At 47.1% G+C, this 18,302-nt stretch overlaps 1 protein-coding gene across 2 annotated transcripts in view; it reads left to right on the top strand.

The window, feature by feature from the left end:
- Window positions 1–7,776: 7,776 nt before the first annotated feature.
- Window positions 7,777–18,302, top strand: part of GLB1L2 (galactosidase beta 1 like 2) — a 45,647-nt gene continuing 35,121 nt past the window's right edge. The window contains exon 1 of one of the 2 annotated variants that reach the window (XM_010362048.2): window positions 7,777–8,050. In XM_010362048.2, the coding sequence (XP_010360350.2) occupies window positions 7,965–8,050 (86 nt within the window). In that variant the 5' untranslated portion in view covers window positions 7,777–7,964. The remainder of the gene's footprint in view (window positions 8,051–18,302) is intronic. The other variant, XM_030918037.1, reaches the window with a different exon arrangement.

Here is an 18,302-nt window from a genome sequence, read left to right as displayed (position 1 = left end):
ACCTTGAAGTCGTAACTTGGGCAGATTTAAACCATTATTTGGCAGCCAAAAAGCTACTGAAAACACCAGGAAATAGCAATTATTCTGAGAAGCTTTTTATTTAGTCTCTGCAGACTCAAAGCTATAAGACATTATCTTTTAAAAGTATTATTATAAGTCTGTCTTTTGAAGTTAGATTAGTGAGAACATAATGTGCCCAATTTTTGCCCACCACTATCATTTTTCCTTTGTAGCTTGTCTGTTCTTTGTTCTGTCTGAATTGAAAATGATTTATTATAGATGTAGCTGCACACAATTTTGGAGATTTGCCTTCTCATGAAATTCTGAGGTGGCAAGAATCCCAAAAGAAGACTTTTTCTTCAGAGATTCATGGCCTGAATGATATTAAATAATAAAAATAAATTTGGTATAAACCACATTTTTATAAAGAAGGCATGCATGTTGTTTAGTGCTATAAATGGTATTCATCAAGCAATTCTAAAATGATAAAAATTGTGATATAATATAATCTTTATTATGCAAATATGTATTTATTATACATTTAAATTTATACTTCATATGATATAAAATGTTTATATAATTTATACTACATATTTTATATTTTAAAAACATATTTTTTATACATTGTTGGCTTAAAGAGGATATCATATTCTTCCCAAAGTTATAAAGTTACAAAGCTAATATACTTTCTCCACATCCACATGAACTGTCAATCTATTTCCTTATGTGCTTCAGTATTTGAAAGTTCTTTTTTTTTTTATTTGAGACGGAGTCTCGCTCTGTCACCCAGGCTAGAGTGCAGTGGCCGGATCTCAGCTCACTGCAAGCTCCGCCTCCCGGGTTCACGCCATTCTCCTGCCTCAGCCTCCCGAGTAGCTGGGACTACAGGCGCCGCCACCTCGCCCGGCTAGTTTTTTTGTATTTTTTAGTAGAGACGGGGTTTCATCTTGTCTGCCAGGATGGTCTCAATCTCCTGACCTCGTGATCCGCCCGTCTCGGCCTCCCAAAGTGCTGGGATTACAGGCTTGAGCCACCGCGCCTGGCCTTGAAAGTTCTTAATAATTGTTTTTGGACATTAAATCAACAGTTTTTATAATAATCAGTAGTTGCTTTATTTCACTTTAACCTATTGATACAATTTTAATGTTTCACTTTATGTTACATCTCAAATGCATACTTGCATTTCAAAGTGAATACAGTCGTCCTTCAGTATCCATGGGGGACTGGTTCCACAATCTACTGTGGATACCAAAATCCACAGATGCTCAAGTCCCTGATATGAAATGAGGCAGTATTTGCATATAACCTATGCACATTCACTTGTATCCTTTCAATCATCTTAAGATTATTTATGATACCTAATACAATGTAAATGCTATGTAAATAGTGTTATACTGTATTGTTCAGGGAATAACGACAGAAAAAGAGTCTGTACATGTTCAGTACAGATGTGTTTTCTTTGTAGTTTCCTTTGTTTTAGTTAAAAAGCGTGTGGGTACATAGTAGGTGTGTATATTTATGGAATGCATGAGGTATTTTGATACAGGTGTGCAATGCGTAATAATCACATCGAGGTAAATGGGGCGTCCATCACCTCAAGCATTTATCCTTTTGTTGTGTTACAAACCATCCAATTATACTCCTATGTAAATGGGCTCTCTCTCTCTGTCGCCCAGGCTGGAGTGCAGTGGCACAATCTCAGCTCACGGCAACCTCCCAGGTTCAAGCAATTCTCTTGCCTCAGCCTCCTGAGTAGCTGGGATTACAGGCATGTGCCACCATGCCCGGCTAATTTTTGTATTTTTTGTAGAGACGGGGTTTCACCATGTTGGTCAGGCTGGTCTTGAACTCCTGACCTTGTGATTCACCTGCCTCGGCCTCCCAAAGTGCTGGGATTAGAGGTGTGAGCCACCGTGCCTGGCCTCCCACAGTTATTTTTAAATGTACGATAAGTTATTGTTGATTGTAGTTACCCTGTTGTGCTATTAGATACTAGATCTTATTCATTCTATCTAAATATGTTTTTGTACTCATTAACCATCCCCACTCCCTCCACTCTAGATGTGAATTTTTTACAAAAAAATATTTTTAATCCATGGCTGGTTGAATCCACAGATGCAGAACCCACGGATACAGAGGGGTAACTGTGTTCTGATATTAGCAACAAATTCCAATGACACACCTCACTCTCACATCTGGCAGGGGTTATGATGTGGATTTGAAATTAACCTCAGTGATCACTCTGTTGTCAAGAATGCAGTGAGGCCTTAACTATCTCATATGCTCCAACCTAACGCTAATCCCTTCACTTGGTCACCTTGTCCCTACACTTTACCTCCTCAAGGGTTTCACAATAAATTCTCTACGGTCTCTCCTACCTCACCAGTTCTGTCTGCTGATCAAGATCACTATCAGCATACAAGCATGCTCTAGTAGAAATGAAAATAGAACACGGCTCTTGATTCAGTTCCCTCTTCTGCCCCAGCTACGATCCCCTTTATGTATTCCCTTTCTTATTTATTTATTTTTGAGATGGAGTTTTGCTCTTGTTCCCCAGGCTGTAGCGCAATAGTGCGATCTTGGCTCACTGCAACCTCTGCCTCCCGGGTTCAAGTGATTCTCCTGCCTCAGCTTCCCGAGTAGCTGGGATTACAGGCACCCACCCCCATGCCCAGCTAATTTTTGTATTTTTTTTAGAGATGGGGTTTCACCATATTGGCCAGGCTGGTCTCAAACTCCTGACCTCAGGTGATCCACCCTCCGTGGCCTCCCAAAGTGCTGGGATTGAAGGCGTAAACTACCGCACCCAGCCTATGTGTCCCCTTCCTAGCCTATATTCTTGAATGAGTCATCTACATTAATGGGTCTTAGATTTCTCTTCACCCTTTCTTCCCGAACCCATTCCAGTCGGCTTCTCAAATCCCATGACCCCCAACTCCACCCAAGCTGCCTGTGTCCAGTTCACCAACATTGGCCACATACTAAATCCACTGGTCAATCCTCAGTGTTGCTTCAACCTCACCTGTCGGTGGTGTGATTCCTCATGTTTTCTCAGTGTTAGGTGTGCCAAGGCTTGTCCTCATCCCCTTTCTTGGTCTGTACTTTGTTAATTGGTGCAGGTTCTTGCCTTTAAATACCAACTCTCTGTCAACTCCTAAATTTGTGTCTCCATCCCAAACCTCTTTCTGGACCATCAGGATTGATATTCAGCAGCCTGCATGGTGTCTCCACTCAGATGCCTCCCACACTTCTCCAACGCAGCACGTCCAAGCTGAGCTACTGATGTCCCCGACAAACTCACCCCGGGACCTTCCCCATCTCAGGTCACAGCGATCAGCACTTCTTGTTTCTCAGGCCCAGCCTGTGGGGGACATTCTTAAGCCCCCTTTATTTCTCTCCCCCTACAAATAATCCACGAATTGCAACAACCCTCTCGTGTCTGCTTTCCAAATACTTCCAGAAATTCAACACTTCTCACTACCTCCACCACTGTCCCCTGAGCCAGCATCGTCTCCCATACGGATTACTGCACGGCACCAGTGATCTTTCTAAGTTATCATCACCGCCATGTTCAAACCATGCAGTGGCTCCCATTTCATTCAGAGTCAAAACCCTACTCTTAAAGGTCCTGCATGATCAGGCCCCTGTATCTCTCTGTCCTCATTTCCTGCCTTCTTGCCATCACCTCCCACACTGTCCTCCTGGCCTTTCCTTGGACACCAGGGAGACACCAGGTCATGCTCCTTCCTGAGGGCCTTGGTACAAGCTGTTCTCTCTGCTTGGGCAGTGCTTCCTCTAGATTATATCTTGGTTCGCTTTCATGGAGAACTCCCACTGTGTTCCGATCTTTGTTCAGCTGATGTCTTTCCAGGGAGACCTCCTCTCTGCAGACCCCTCCCTGCTGCATTCCCAGTCCTCCTTCCTTTATTACCTTTTTTTTTTTTTTTTTTTTTTTTTTGAGATGGAGTCTCACTCTGTTGCCCAGGTTGGAGTGCAGTGGAATGATCTTGGCTCACTGCAACCTCCACCTTCAGGGTTCAAGCAATTTCCAGCTAAGTTTTGTATTTTTAGTAGAGACGGGGTTTCACTGTGTTGGCCAGGCTGGTCTTGAACTCCTGACCTCAAGTGATCTGCCTGCCTTGGCCTTTTAAAGTGCTAGGATTATAGGCGTGAGCCACTGGGCCTGGCCACCTTATTACTTTTTAAATTTTTGCAATGGTGTTTATTACCTTTAAATATACTCTACAGTTTACCTATTCATTCTGTTAGTTTTTGTTGTCTTTCTTCCCTAGCTAGAACAGACATTTCAAAGAGAAGAGATCTTTGTTTTGTCCACTGATACATCCCAAGCATGTGAAACAGTGTTCAGCATGTAGTTTATGGTCATTACAATTTGTCATTTACTGTTTGATAAATACAATGTTGAAGAATTAGATCTTTGGCTATTAGGCCTTCAAAGGCTGAGCCTGAAAAATGATAGACCTGGTAAGGCTAAAGATCAAGTTCTGTGCATCCCTATCGGGTGTGCACAGGCCCCTTCCAGTCCCACTCACATATCTTTGGGACTGAAAAGCTTTTTCTACTTCCTTTAACTTAAATCTGCCTTCTCTTTTTCCTAGGCCAAATCTCCATTCCAGGACTTTCTATTTTATATTTGTCTAGGGTTGAAATGGCCCTCATTTATTACCAGGAATTCCCCTGTGTTCTTAATTTCTTTGTTCAAGACCCTGGCAACTTGACATCGTAACTGGAGTTTGCTCCTCCTGAGTGGAGGGTGGATGGGGGGTGCTGGACAGAGGTGTCTGTCCATAAGGAGGAGGTGGGGAGCAGAGGGTTATATCTTGGTCCAGGGGCCCAGGTGACTGTACTATCATAGAAGCCACATTTTTCATCTTATTCTCATGACTAAAAGAAATTTTGCCAACGTTTTCCTAAAATTCAAATATGCTGCGTTTAAAGCATTAGCAGAGTGCCCTCAAAAATGAGTTATGCGAATGAATAATCTGTAAACCTGTTACCTACTAAAAATAAAAAGTGAAACAGTAAATGAGACTAGTTTGATATGATTGCTTTTCCCACGTGACTTCACTATACTGATTCTGAACGAGTGTGGCTTTTATTCTCCTGTGTGTGCATTTCGTATGTGTTTGTTTCCCACTGAATATCTGACATAGGAATTTTCAAGGAAGGAACTGTGCCCTCTGGGTCTGTTGGAGCTCTGACTTAGAGCAATGGATATGGCATACCAACAAGATTTAATTTTTTTAAAAAGCATTTCTTGTATTTTCTAAACCCTGGACACTAGAAAGAAGGCCTGGGAAGAGGATGATTCCTGTGTACCAGGGATTCATTACCAAGCCAAGCACCTTGCCAGACCCTTTGTTACACCACTCTTATGCCAGTTCATTGTAACTGTAGCTTTTGTTCCCAGGGATTTGAGTATTTTCATTGTCTGCTTTGGGTTAAGATCACTAGACATTTTGGAAAGGAGACACTGAAGAAGTATCTTGCTAATGTTTTAAAAAACAAAAGTCTCAGACCGGAAATGGTGGCTCACACCTGTAATCCCAGCACTTTGGGAGGCCGAGGCGGGCGGATTACTTGAGGTCAGGAGTTTGAGACCAGCCTGGCCAACATGGTGTAACCCGTCTCTACTAAAAATACAAAAATTAGCCGGGCATGGTGGTGGGTGCCTGTAGTCCCAGCTACTCGGGAGACTGAGGCAGGAGAAGGGCTTGAATCTCGGGAGGCGGAGCTTGCAGTGAGCTGAGATTGCACCATTGCACTCCGGCCTGGGTAACAGAGTGAGATTCTGTCACAAACAAACAAAGTCTCAGCCTCTCAGCAAGACACATCTCGGATTAGTGCTACCCTCGTAGCATTCTGTGGTACCATTAGGCCCAGATAAAGTAAAATTGTTACTAGACTGTGAGCAGGATGTGTCCCTAGTTCTGAACTTCCCACAAGGTTAAGGGGAAATTTTTTTGAAAACACTCGGTTATGTATATTTTTCTCACACAAATAAAAACGAAGGACACAAGGGTGGGCCAAGGAGTCCACGGTTTCTAAGCCCATGTTAAATTTCTGCTAAACATTTGAAGAAAAATGGAGATGCTGGTATTGCTTAAACCATTTGAGAATTCCCTTATATTTGATAGATTCTGCTACTGCTCAAGGTGACCAGAAGTGAGAGGATGAATGTGGGGTGCATGTCTTTCGGATGGTCCCTTGCAGTTTGTAAAGGGGCGAGCCTTTGACAATTTCTCCACACGCTTAGGGGCTAGCTGGTATTCCAATTAAACCAACATGTTTTCATCATGGACTTCACAGCCATCAAGCAATCATAAGGCTTACCAAATGGAGAAAAGGAGGGGGCCTGGAGCCCATCCACGGGAGCGCGCCTCTGGGAATGTCTGCGGTGCTTAAGTCAGACCCGGATTGCACCAAGCCCAGCTTATCCTCCCCAGTTCTGCCAGGGTTTTTTTCCTCTTGTTGGTGGTTCGTTTGTTTTTGCCTGTCTTTGATTTAACTTTTGCTCCTTGACTAAATATGTGCTTAATGCTAGACAAAGGACCCTTCATACCCAAGTCTGTGTCTTTGTTCCAAGATCTGCAATTTCATTTGGTTCTTGTCGGCTTTACAAGTTCAAAACTCTGCCCCCGTTTAGGAAATGAATTCAAAGCATGTGGCAAGGGAGACATTCGACAAACCCGGATGCTCTGGAAAACATTGCCCTTCCTCGAGTTTCTTTCAGTAAAATCTGAGTTTTGTTCTCGGAAGGAGTTGGGTTTGTGATTGCTACAAAGTGTAAGTTGCACCTAAATACTACATCATGTTCTTTGGGACATACATTCTGTTTCAGAATAAGAATTATGTGGCCGGGCGCGGTGGCTCAAGCCTGTAATCCCAGCACTTTGGGAGGCCGAGACGGGCGGATCACGAGGTCAGGAGTTCGAGACCATCCTGGTGAACACGGTGAAACCCCGTCTCTACAAAAAATACAAAAACTAGCCGGGCGAGGTGGCGGCGCCTGTAGTCCCAGCTACTCGGGAGGCTGAGGCAGGAGAATGTCGTGAACCCGGGAGGCGGAGCCTGCAGTGAGCTGAGATCCGGCCACTGCACTCCAACCTGGGCGACAGAGCAAGACTCCGTCTCAAAAAAAAGAAAAAAAAAAAAAGAATTATATTCTTCCTTTCCTAAAATGTGAAGGTTTTATATGGAACTTTTTAAAATAAAAAATTGGAAGCGCTTGGAGTCAAGGTCAGAGTATGACTCGCGGAAACTAAAGACAGAAAATATTTGGACCCCTCCTACTCAGACATCAACCACATTGAAATATGTCCAAATACAATTCTTCAAAATCCTGGCTTTTCACGGGATGATTTATTATTTAAAAAGTTGTTTGCTTCAGAATCTGAATGGTTTTAAAAGATTCTGTTGGTTGCCCCTGCTTTGCGGACGCGTTTTGTACCTTCTTCCTGATGTGGCGCTGCGAGGGGCGACTTTACCTCGGCGTGGGACAGGTGCGCTGCGTCCCCGCACCGGCCTGCGCCTCGCGAGCAGGAAGACGGCGAACTCGGCGTCGCTCCACACTCTGGGGACCCGCCCCGGCCAGACCCCTCCCCTACCGAGACCTTGTCCCCGCCCCGGCCCCGGCCGAGGCCCCGCCCCCACCAGCCCGGCCCCCGCCCCCGCCAGGCCCCCTCCTACCGAGACCTCGTCCCCGCCCACCAGCCCCGCCCTGCCCCCGACAGAGGCCCCGCCCCGGCCCCGACCAGCCCCGCCCTTGCCTGCGCGAGGCCTAGGGCGGCAGGCGCGGAGCCGCGAGCCCCAGCCAATGAGCGCCGGCGGGCTGGTTGCCTAGGCGACCAGCGCGCGGCTCCGCCCCCCGCGCCGAGGCTCCCGCGCGCGGCTGAGTGCGGACTGGAGTGGGAACCGGGGTCCCCGCGCGCAGAGAACACGCGATGACCACGTGGAGCCTCCGGCGGAGGCCGGGCCGCATGCTGGGACTTCTGCTGCTGGTCATCTTGGGTTTCCTGGTGCTCCGCAGGTGAGAGAGAGCTTCGCGCAGCACCTGCCGGACCCCACATTCCCCAGCCCTCCGCACCTCGGGTTCTCTCCTCCCGCGACCCGCGAATCCCGAGTTCCTGGGGGGAGCAGTCCCAGCTGCTTCCTTCTGGGAGCTCCCCAATACCCCGAGTTCCCCTGCGGCTCCAGGCACTCCTGCCTCGCGATCCAGGCCTCTGGGCGACACCCGGCGTGCTCTCGGGAGCCGGCGTCTGTGCCCCGAGCCGCCCACCCCTCCGCGCCTGTGATGCCAGGCTCTGCCCCTCGTGGACGGCCGCAGCCCTCCAGCCGTCAGAGCTCTCTCAGACGCACCCCATCGCGGCCCCGTGCCCACTGCTCCGCGGAAAGCTCCCTCTGCTCTTTCCCCAGGCCCCCCTTTTCCTCCCAAGCCTCTGGGAGGCGCCTTGTTCTGCAGAGGCCGGCGCTTCAGCCTGGCAGCTACGGTCTAGCCAGCTCGCCTGGCAGGGTCATAAGAACAATGTCCGTGGGACTCCAAGATCCCGGGTCATGATTTATTTGCACAGTTCTAGGACTGATAGGTCGTCTCTCTCCACTTTCCCACCATTCACCTGTTACCAGCTCACTTTCCTCTCCCCTTTTTACAAAATGTTGTTTATGGCAAATGAGTGGTTTCAGTGATACTGTGACTTACCCACAGCCTGTGAAAAAGTTTTCTGGGTGCCGTAGCCCAGAATTTTTCTAAACTGTGCCTATTTTAAGGATTCTACAGCCCTGACCCTATCTTTCAGGTCAGCACTTTCCATATTCAAAACCTCCAGTGGAAAGCCGACTGGCAGTATCGAATGAACTGAACGGTTGGAACTGGTGGCAGGCCCTACCCCACTCAGCTTTGTCATTTGCTTCCTTTTTATTCCCCTTCTTAGTTTCTCTAAACTTCCCCTGGGAGGTAGGGAAGTTTTTGATGGAGATAAATATCTGGAAGTCTTTTGCGGCCACAAGAACACATTGACAAACTCGATGTTTACACCTTGTGAAGACTTGATTCTTGTTTCTGAGATAGTAAGGACATCATAATATTGTTTGGGAGAAGGACGTGATTTTCTTCTCATTCTGGGGCCCAGAAAACTTCAGGCATTTCATTTCTCCAGTTGTGCCCAAGATGTTTTCTGTCCTGCCTAAGATCTCTAAGCCATTCCTCCCTGAAGATCGGCCCTGGCTCCTGTGGGATGCTCAGCTTTCCTCCCTTTGCAAGGCTTGTGCAAACCCTGGAAGAATTACTCAGGGCAGCAGCAGCAGATCCTTCTGCATACAGCAGGGTAGCAAGGCACCCAAGCTGCCAAGAGAAAGTCTAGCGGCTGCAGGCCTGTTGTTGATCAGGGATGTAGGAGTCCGTGCAGGGAACCCGGGCAGGTCACTATTTGGGGCAGCACTGTGGGCTTGAGATGGGCCGAGCGGCACACCCAAAAAGTCCCCAGGAAAAGGTATGCGAAGGAGGCTGAGTGTTTGCTATTGTTTGGTGGCACAGAGGTGAGGTGTCAGGGAGCTGACCTAGCTGGGAAGAAGCCTGAGCTGCTTTGAGGTGAGGTAACCGTGTCCCCACCTAGGTGGGGTGGCCACACTAGGATTCAGTCTTGGGCCATTGGAGCTGTGTGGAATGGCAACAGAGAGTAAACAGCTGCGACCAAAGGCTGTGAACCCAGTTTGACATGCCTAGGAAAGTTGTTTTTCTTGCCACTCCATCCTTCTAGCAGGTAGGACAGAAGCTCAAGGAGCTCTGAACCAAGTTCAGGGCCGTCTCTTTGGATCCTGTGGAATACATGTCTTTTTGGCGGCTTTTTGATTTTTTCTCCCTCATGGGTATATTCTGCCCAGTTCATCCTGTCTGACTTGGGCTGGACACCAATGATTATGAGTTGCTGTAATATCTCTGGAGGCAGGAGGAGAACATCCTCTTTGTCTTTCTCTCTTCCTGTCTTGCTCCAGCTCTGACTGGGTCATTAACTGAGTGGGAGGTGGGGGCCTCTCCCCGCTGTTACTGGGGAGTATTGAGGTGGCCAGTGGAATACAGGTCACATGGAAACTGGCCACCAAGTTCACTCTTTGTGGAGCGAGCTGTCCGCAGCAGCTCCTTTCCTGTAGCAGAAGGCAGGTATTTGGACAGTGGCTGGCATGGGGTGGGGCATGTTTGGCTATAGCTTTTCTTTTTTTTTTTCACCAACTTTTCCTTGGGCTGGTTCATGGTCAGTCATAGCTGGTGGGTTACATCATATCAAAGAGCTAGGATGACCAGGTTGACTTTTGGGGGAGGATTTCAGTCTTAGAATTTTTATTTTTTTTTTTAAGCTTAAACAGTGGTCTTTCTTAAAAATTACCTTTATTGGAGTTTAATTGTCATGCAACAAACAGCACATAGTTAACATGTACAATTTGATACACTTTGACATGTATCTAAATCAGGCTGTGAATCTACCACCACAGTTAAGATTGTGAAAACAGCCACCAGCCCCCAAAGTTTCCATGTCCCTCTCTGTCATCCCTCCCTTCTCCTCCTCCCTGCTCCCCAGCCCCGAGCAACCACTGATCTGTTGCTTTCTGACACAGTATATTGGTTTGCATTTTCTAGTGTTTTATAGAATTGTAATCTTAAAGCATGTTCTCTTTTTTGGTCTGGCTTCTTTCACTCAGCGTATTATTTTGAGGTCTGCGATGCATGTATCAGTGTGAACCGTGCCTTTGAGCCAGTTGCCTTTCATTCTGTTTCCTATTCCCACTCCATGAACACAAGAATGCCTGCTTGATATTATCTAAAGGCATGGTTCTCATTCATGATTTTTTCCTTAATATAAATTAATCACTGAGCAAAAATACACTCAACTCTGCATCTCTCATACCTAAAATTTCAGCTGGGAAAGGTGAGAGAGGGGAAAGCCTTCAGATGGGCAGCCAGCATCATGCTCCTAAGAGGTAAGTTCATTTCTTCTCTGAGGTCCATCTCACACTCTGCCCTGACCTACTGTTTTCTGTATTCCAGACCGCAAATTCTTCCTATAGAAGGGAAAAGGAGGAGATGTATCAAACTCATTCTCCTGAACAAGGTGGCTAACTTAGCAATGCAGGTCACTTTTTTTGTTTTATGTGAATCATGGCCAGTCCTGTCTTCCCAGCGTAGGTGGCCAAATCATGCCTCTCCTCTTGAGCTTCTGGGAGGTAATTGATTTTATGGGCCTTGCCTATTCTAGGACTCTGCTCTGCTTGAGGCCTGAGTCGTATTTCATGGAATGTTCAAACTCTTTGAACAGTGTTCCTTTTATCTTGTAGTAGTAAAGTTTTCAGCATTGGGAAGTGTCTCTTTCAGCAGGTGATCACCTGTTGGATACAGGTGGTGAGGGATGTCTGAGCCACCCTGTGCTAGGAAGATTGAGTTGGCTCTGGGATTCTTACAGGACCATGCTAGCCAGCAACAGAAAGAGACCAGAGTTGTCTTGGAGCAGCCATAGTATTGGTATAGGTGTGACTCAGGGGAGGGGCTGGGCTACCAACAAGATTGGGGACAAAGGTCCTTGGCTGCAGAAATAGCAGAAGGTTGACCAAAGGGTTCTTCCCACCTTAAGGTAAAGTAGCAAATAAAATAAAAACATGTAGTCCTTGCTGAAGTGATGCAGAGTTCCATGAGGTCATGTCAGACGCTCTTCTGGGAAGAATTCGGGAGATCCTGCAGCTTGAGGAGAAAGGTTTTAGAACATCTGGACCTGAAAAAGGACTCTGAGGTCTAGGCACATACTCCCTCCCTCGCCACCATCACACAGCAGAGGCAGGGTGTTTTGGTGTTAGTGTTGGGATATTTGCTGCTTCCTCTCCACTCAGTTTTAGATTTTGCTTAAATCTATTGCTCTGGATGTTAAAGACCGTATTGAAAAAGAGTTCTCATAGTGTGGAGGTCTCCTGGGATAGAAAGGCAGCAGGTGTTTTTAGAGGCTCCTGCTAATGAGGTAGATACTTCTTGACTGGTGTCTGCCTGTTAGAGACTCCTTGTTGATACTCACAGCTTCTGTTCTTTGACACTTAGCAAAACAGTTAGTGGGCTTGTTCCTTTCAAGGACAGATTGTATTTTTTGCCCTTAAGAAGTTATTTTGTGAGTAGGTAATTTATGAACATGGTAAGTATTCAGAGTGTGAAAGGGAATCAAGTGAAAAGAAACTCCCACTCCTGGCCCCTCGGCTAGGCACCCTTCCCTATCCCCTCTTCCTATCAGCCGTTATTACTGATAATGGCTTCTTTCAGAGATATTCTATGCATATACAAGAAGATAGCTACACATATTATCCTACTTGTCCATTAGACACATAACACACGTTATCCTCCTTGTCCATTAGACACATAATTTATTTAAACAGTCTTCTATTGATGGACATGGATTATTTGCAATCTTTAGCTACTGTAAACAAAGTTGCCGCAGATATCTGCTGGATGTATTTCTATAAGTAGAATTGCTGACCGTAGGATAGATTCATTTTAAATCTTGATAGACATTTCGAAAATAGTACATTTTATTTCTGTTGGAATCAGTGTAAAGGAGATTCTGCACCCAACTCGATAGGGCCAAGTCGATTCTTGAGTCTTGTAAGAACCAGTGCATCTCTTGTATATCTTCGTAGATAAATCCTATGTGGTGGATTAAAAAAAAAATTTAACATAGTTATGTTTTTCCCTATTTGTGAGATCATTTCATTGAGAGTCTACAAGCATCTCGAAGATCAGGGGCTTGTTATCAAGAGTAGAGGCCTTGTGTTATCTAACAGAGCTTTCACTTCTCTCTGGGTGAGACACAGTCCTTTTCCCGTTTATGATGCTGTCAGTGGTCCCAAAGTACTACAAACGTCACATAGTGTTAGACCACTTTTTTTTGTTGTTGTTGTTAAGTGGTTGATTCGAGGGAGGGGTTTTTGTTATTTTGCTATTGGATCTCAAGGTTTTGGTCTCGTAAACTCTTCTTCATGTACTCACTTCCTACAGTCTTTAGGAAATACTGCCCTCTGAACCACCAATATTGCTTCTGGGTCAGAGCCCGGATGTGAGGCCAGGGTTCATGGCTTACCTGGGAGCCCTTTCAGAGGAAAAAGGGGAGGAGCTAAGATTGCAGGAGTGCTGTGGACCTCTTGCTGGGGACCTCACATCTCTGCAAAATGCATATACTTGCCTTGGGAATGGTAGGCCTAAGCCTTTGGGCGTATTTAATGCCTCTCCCAGCAAACAGGAGTCCAACACCTTGGGCCCAGACCAAGGAGCACATATAGAAAGCTGGGCCAGACACAGGGACCGACTTCCATTTCCCTGAGGCTGAAATTCTTGGAGCCCGGGGATTGGTCCAAGAGCTACTCAGCAATATTCTGGAGTCGAGTCGTTAAGGGCACCATCTGGGCCAAAGAGTGCATAGTTCCTCCTTCAGGCCCTCACATTCTTTTTTTTTTTTTTTTTTTTTGAGACGGAGTCTCGCTCTGTCGCCCAAGCTGGAGTGCACTGGCCAGATCTCAGCTCACTGCAAGCTCCGCCTCCCGGGTTCATGCCATTCTCCTGCCTCAGCCTCCCGAGTAGCTGGGACTACAGGCGCCCGCCACCTCGCCCGGCTAGTTTTTTGTATTTTTTTAGTAGAGACGGGGTTTCACAGTGTTAGCCAGGATGATCTCGATCTCCTGACCTTGTGATCCGCCCGCCTCAGCCTCCCAAAGTGCTGGGATTACAGGCTTGAGCCACCGTGCCCGGCCCAGGCCCTCAAATTCTTTTGCTGAGGGTGGAGAGAACATGGCTGAAGACTGCTGGGACCAAAATATCCCCAGACAGACAGTTTAGGGCAGCAGGATGTCCAAGGAAGTTGAGCCTCATGGGAGCCTAGAAGGGAACCAGAACCTTGAGAGTGATGAAAGGAAGTCTGCACTGAAGACAGATCCAAGTGAGGAATCCCCGTGTGTTTGATGTCTGTGGGCAGCTGAACTCTTACCATCAGATGGTGGTCTCGGCATGGCCACTTGGAGGAGGGTGGAGGGGAGTGTTTTCTTGGTCAGGATCTTCATAGAATGCCCTGGTTTTGGATTCAGTTGAACCTCTGTTTAGGGCCCTAATAGGGCCACAGTGCACCTAAAACTTGAATTTGTAAGCTGTCATCTCAGATGAACAAGCATGTGAACACATTATGTTATAGTGTCAAAATAAACAGCCTTTGGGGCCGACAAGGACTCACGTTCTGGGAATCAAAGGACAATGATTGCAGTTCCTGGCTCAGATGCCAGCTTGCGTATGCCCATGGCCAGCCTCGGACTGCGTGAGTGCTGCCTGGTCTCTGCCGGTGGTCATCATACTCCAGATGTTCATGGTGCTGTCTCTGCTGTGCCCAGTTGCATGGATCCTGGCCCATCTGTGGCTGGTCATACTCTGCGTGGCAGACCAGAAAGAGATGACTATGACCCCAGTGAGGCCTCCCAGCCCCACCATGACCCCGGTTCCTGATGAGTGTTTGCAGGATTGACGGGTGATGCAGGGATGCCCGCTGGCATGGCAGGACGCATTTCAAGCCTGGCACACCTCACTCAAGGAGATCCTTTCTGGTGGTGACTGGATCTGGCTCACCTCCCACCCAGCCGCCCTGCAAGATCCCTTCTGAAACTTGACAGCCAGTCCCATTCCCAGAAAGAGGTGGTGACCTTGTCACCTGCTCATCTGTCCTTTTCCATCCACTCACATTTTTACTACACCCAGAATCTCCTGACTGCTGGGGCCTGTCCTGTACCCTTCATCCTCAGGACCCACCTCACCAGTCAAGGAAAAATTACTCCAGATGGCTCCACCTCCCCCTGCTTCCTCACCATGGGGCACAGCAGAACTTGGTACCTATGTCCTCTGCTTCAGGTTTCCATTGCAACCAGTTTTTGTGTCTGCAGCTTGCACAGCCTTCAGCACAAATAGTGCCTGCCCCTTTTCCACTTGCCAAAAGGGAATTGGTGAGGATGGGCTGTAGAGGTCTTGTTATGTTGTGCAAGGCCCCATCAGAGGTCCTGATGTGCCTGCCTTCCTCCAGGAACCCCACCTTGGACCATGACCACGGCCACCCTCTCCGTACAGGTGGAGGAGCAGAGCCTGACTCTGAGCAGAGCAGACCTGGGCACTGAGCACTGAATTCAGGCCGGTGGTCAGGGTCTGCTGTCCAGACTCTTCTAAGGTGGAAAAATCACTTTGTATAAATGAAGCCAAGATACACAGGCGACAGAAATTTCAGGAGAAAATGTTAACATAAGCTCCAGTTCAAAAGAAGGCAGGTGTTCCTGGTTTCAACAAGTAAAGGTCCATCATGAACTGCTCCCCAAGAAAAGTGACAGAAACACGCTGAGCTTCCTTAGGATTTGGTTAGCTCCTTGGTATCAAGCCTAATTTAGGAGTAAAGTCTTGCTGACCTTTAAACCAACCAACTCTAACCACACAGTTGATATTTTCTTTATTATTACTGAGTTACTCAGGAAATTATGGGGTTATTTTCCATCTTATGATTATTAGTATTAATGATCATCATTAGTGTTAATAACCGTTTACACGATGCTTCATTGTTTATGAGGCTCTAACTTGCATGGTCTCATTTACTGGCAGTGAATTCCCTGAAGAAACCCAACACGTATCATCCTCATTTTCTTGGTGAAATCATCCCTTTTAGTAACGTATTGACAACTTGTCCAGTAACCTACCAGGAAATTCCCAGGAAGAAACGGTTGAATTCTCCAGAATTTGGAATTGGATAACAGCTAGATTGTTTTTTGTTTTTGTTGTTTATTTCATTCCTCTTGATATGCACTGAGAAGAATGTTTTGTTCTAAAAATATAGAAAATTGTGTGTTACAAAGACACTAGCAAAGACAATCTCTATCCAGGGAGGGAGTCTATGTAGTGTCAAAGGAGAAGATGCAGATTGGGCTTCTGAAGCTGTAACCTTGGGATTGGTTAGAATGCAGATTTTGATTTAGTCAGTCTCAAGTAAGGCTTAAGGTTTATGCATTTCTGACAAGCTGCAGATGAAGACCTGGAAATCTGGTTGGTGGATAGAAGTTGTTGAAGCGGGATGCCTCTTTCCAGCTATCTGCACTTTGAGTCAGGCGGCTGTGACACTGAGGGAGTTCAGAGGCTCGCTGCCTGCAGACCACACCTGGAGAAGTCAGCCCAGAGGGAGGTTTTCTGATCCTTAGTTATCAACTAATCAAGGGGACAGGTTAAAGTGTTACTAGCAGGGACTGTGTTGGAATGTCGGTCACAGAGAGGCTTTTCCAACCCTGACTACACCTCTGCATTTAGCAGGGTGGGGAGTGGAGGCTCTCGCACCCATAAATAGATGTTAGGATAAGTAATGTGTGCTTTAATAAGAATTGGAGATTGCACTTTTGAAGTTCTGGCTGGAGAATAAGGTTTGGTACCTGGTGGAGTGATTGCTAAGTTGTGTTGTCACTGTCTTTAAAAACAGTGTATTTTGTGTGTGTGTGTGTGTGTGCATGTGCATGTGTGTATTTTCACCACCAGATTGTCAAAATGCCCCTGTTTTTAAGAAAATAGTCTGTCCATCCAGTTCTTCCTCATTCTGGCCTGAGGTGAGCCCAGCATGTGCCTCTGAGGCAACCAGGGGGAGAACCTGTGTTGTGGTGGGCAGGTGAGTCTGGTGAGTCCCTGAGGCGGGGAGGGCTGAGCGGGAGGCAGGGTGTGTGCTTTGGAGCAGGTGTGGCCTGAGCAGTTGCGAGCCTGTAGCCAAAGCAAAGTGCCTGGTGAGCAGAGCAGGGGGCACCAAGGGAAGGCCTGGACGGTGGCCCAGAGGGGCCTGAGGCCTTGTCTTAGCAGTCCAGGGCTTCATCTGCAAGGATGTAGGCCAGCAGAGTTTCTGGGAAAGGGCAGATCGCACATATTTTCAGCTTTGCAGGCCATGCAGTCTCTATCGCAAATACTCAACTGTAAAAAAGCAGCCGTATGTAGATGGCGTGGCTGTGTGCCAACACAACGATTTACGAACACTGAAGTTCATATAAATTTTTATGTGTCCCAAAATATTATGCTTTTGATTTTTTTTCAACCACTTAAAAATGTGAAAGTTCTCCTTAGCTTGCAGGCTGCACAAAGACAGATGGCAGGCTGGATTTGACCCAAGGCCCAAGTTGACCCACCTGTGGCATACAGGCTGTGTTGGTCTAATAGGATCTCAGTGTACAGAATCTTTTGTGGTCAAATTTTAGAAATTGTAATAAGATGACTTGGCACAAAGTCTAGCACCTAAACTATATACCACAATGGGAAGAATGGAGAAGTTGAGATTATTCCACGTTAGGGACATAAAACCCACTTGTGGCTATTCTCTCTAAAGTTTTCTCTTTGGAGAAAAATGTGTGGTGAATAGGTTCCCATAGCTCTCGAATATGCAAACATATGCTATAATAAGTTGATTTCAGATAGAGATGAGACTCTTCGGCTCACAGCAGAGAGTGCTGCATTTCTCCGGGACCCTTGCAGCAGCCTTTCTGAGCAGCCGGGACAGGCATTAGCCTGTTTTACGGAGGAAGAAGCTCCTGCCCACAGAACTGGCGTCGCTAACCCGAGGCAACAGTTCTACCAAGCTGGGGGCCAGCATTCACATCGGGGCTTCCTCGTCCGGCTCGGGTTTTTGTTTTCACTCTCTCATGCAGTCCTTCGGAAGAACTGTGTCCTAAAGTGTCATTTGCAAGCCATTTACTAGAACATGGACGTTTTCTCTTCAGAGAAAGAAGAATGTGGTGAGCAGAGCCCTAGGTTGCCCGGGATGAAATGACCCTTTCATCTGTAGCAGCAGAACTGTAGTCCTGGAGCTTTGATGGGAGCTCTAAGGCCTGGGGGCTGTGAGAAGTAGGAGGGAGTAGGTAAAAAAGCATATTTCTTTGCCTGAGAGTGGCCCCAGACAAAATTCCCAAGAGGCTGGTGATGTCCGAGCTGTCTTCTGTCCTGTGGGCCCCCTGCCCCCGCCCCGTCTCTGGCCATCTGGGCCCTCTCGGTTGCCCCATCCCTCAGTGACACGCAGCTAAGGGGGCATCTTGTGCAGTGTGGCCCGGCTGGCCACCACCTGCTAGTGTCAGGGCAGGAGCGAGCCCTGATGAGGACAAAGGCACAGCCAACACAGACAGGCTCCTGCCCCAGACTCAGCCTCCACCTTTCATGAACTTCCTGACCTGAAATGTGGGTCTCCCCAGCTTCTCTTACGGCTTTCGGGAGACAGGGTGGGAAGGAG

The sequence above is a fragment of the Rhinopithecus roxellana genome, chromosome 15 (genome assembly GCF_007565055.1).
Source record: "Rhinopithecus roxellana isolate Shanxi Qingling chromosome 15, ASM756505v1, whole genome shotgun sequence".
NCBI classification, from domain to species: domain Eukaryota; kingdom Metazoa; phylum Chordata; class Mammalia; order Primates; family Cercopithecidae; genus Rhinopithecus; species Rhinopithecus roxellana.
The sequence above is the reverse complement of the archived record's forward strand: the minus strand, read 5'-3'. Positions and strand labels throughout refer to the sequence as shown.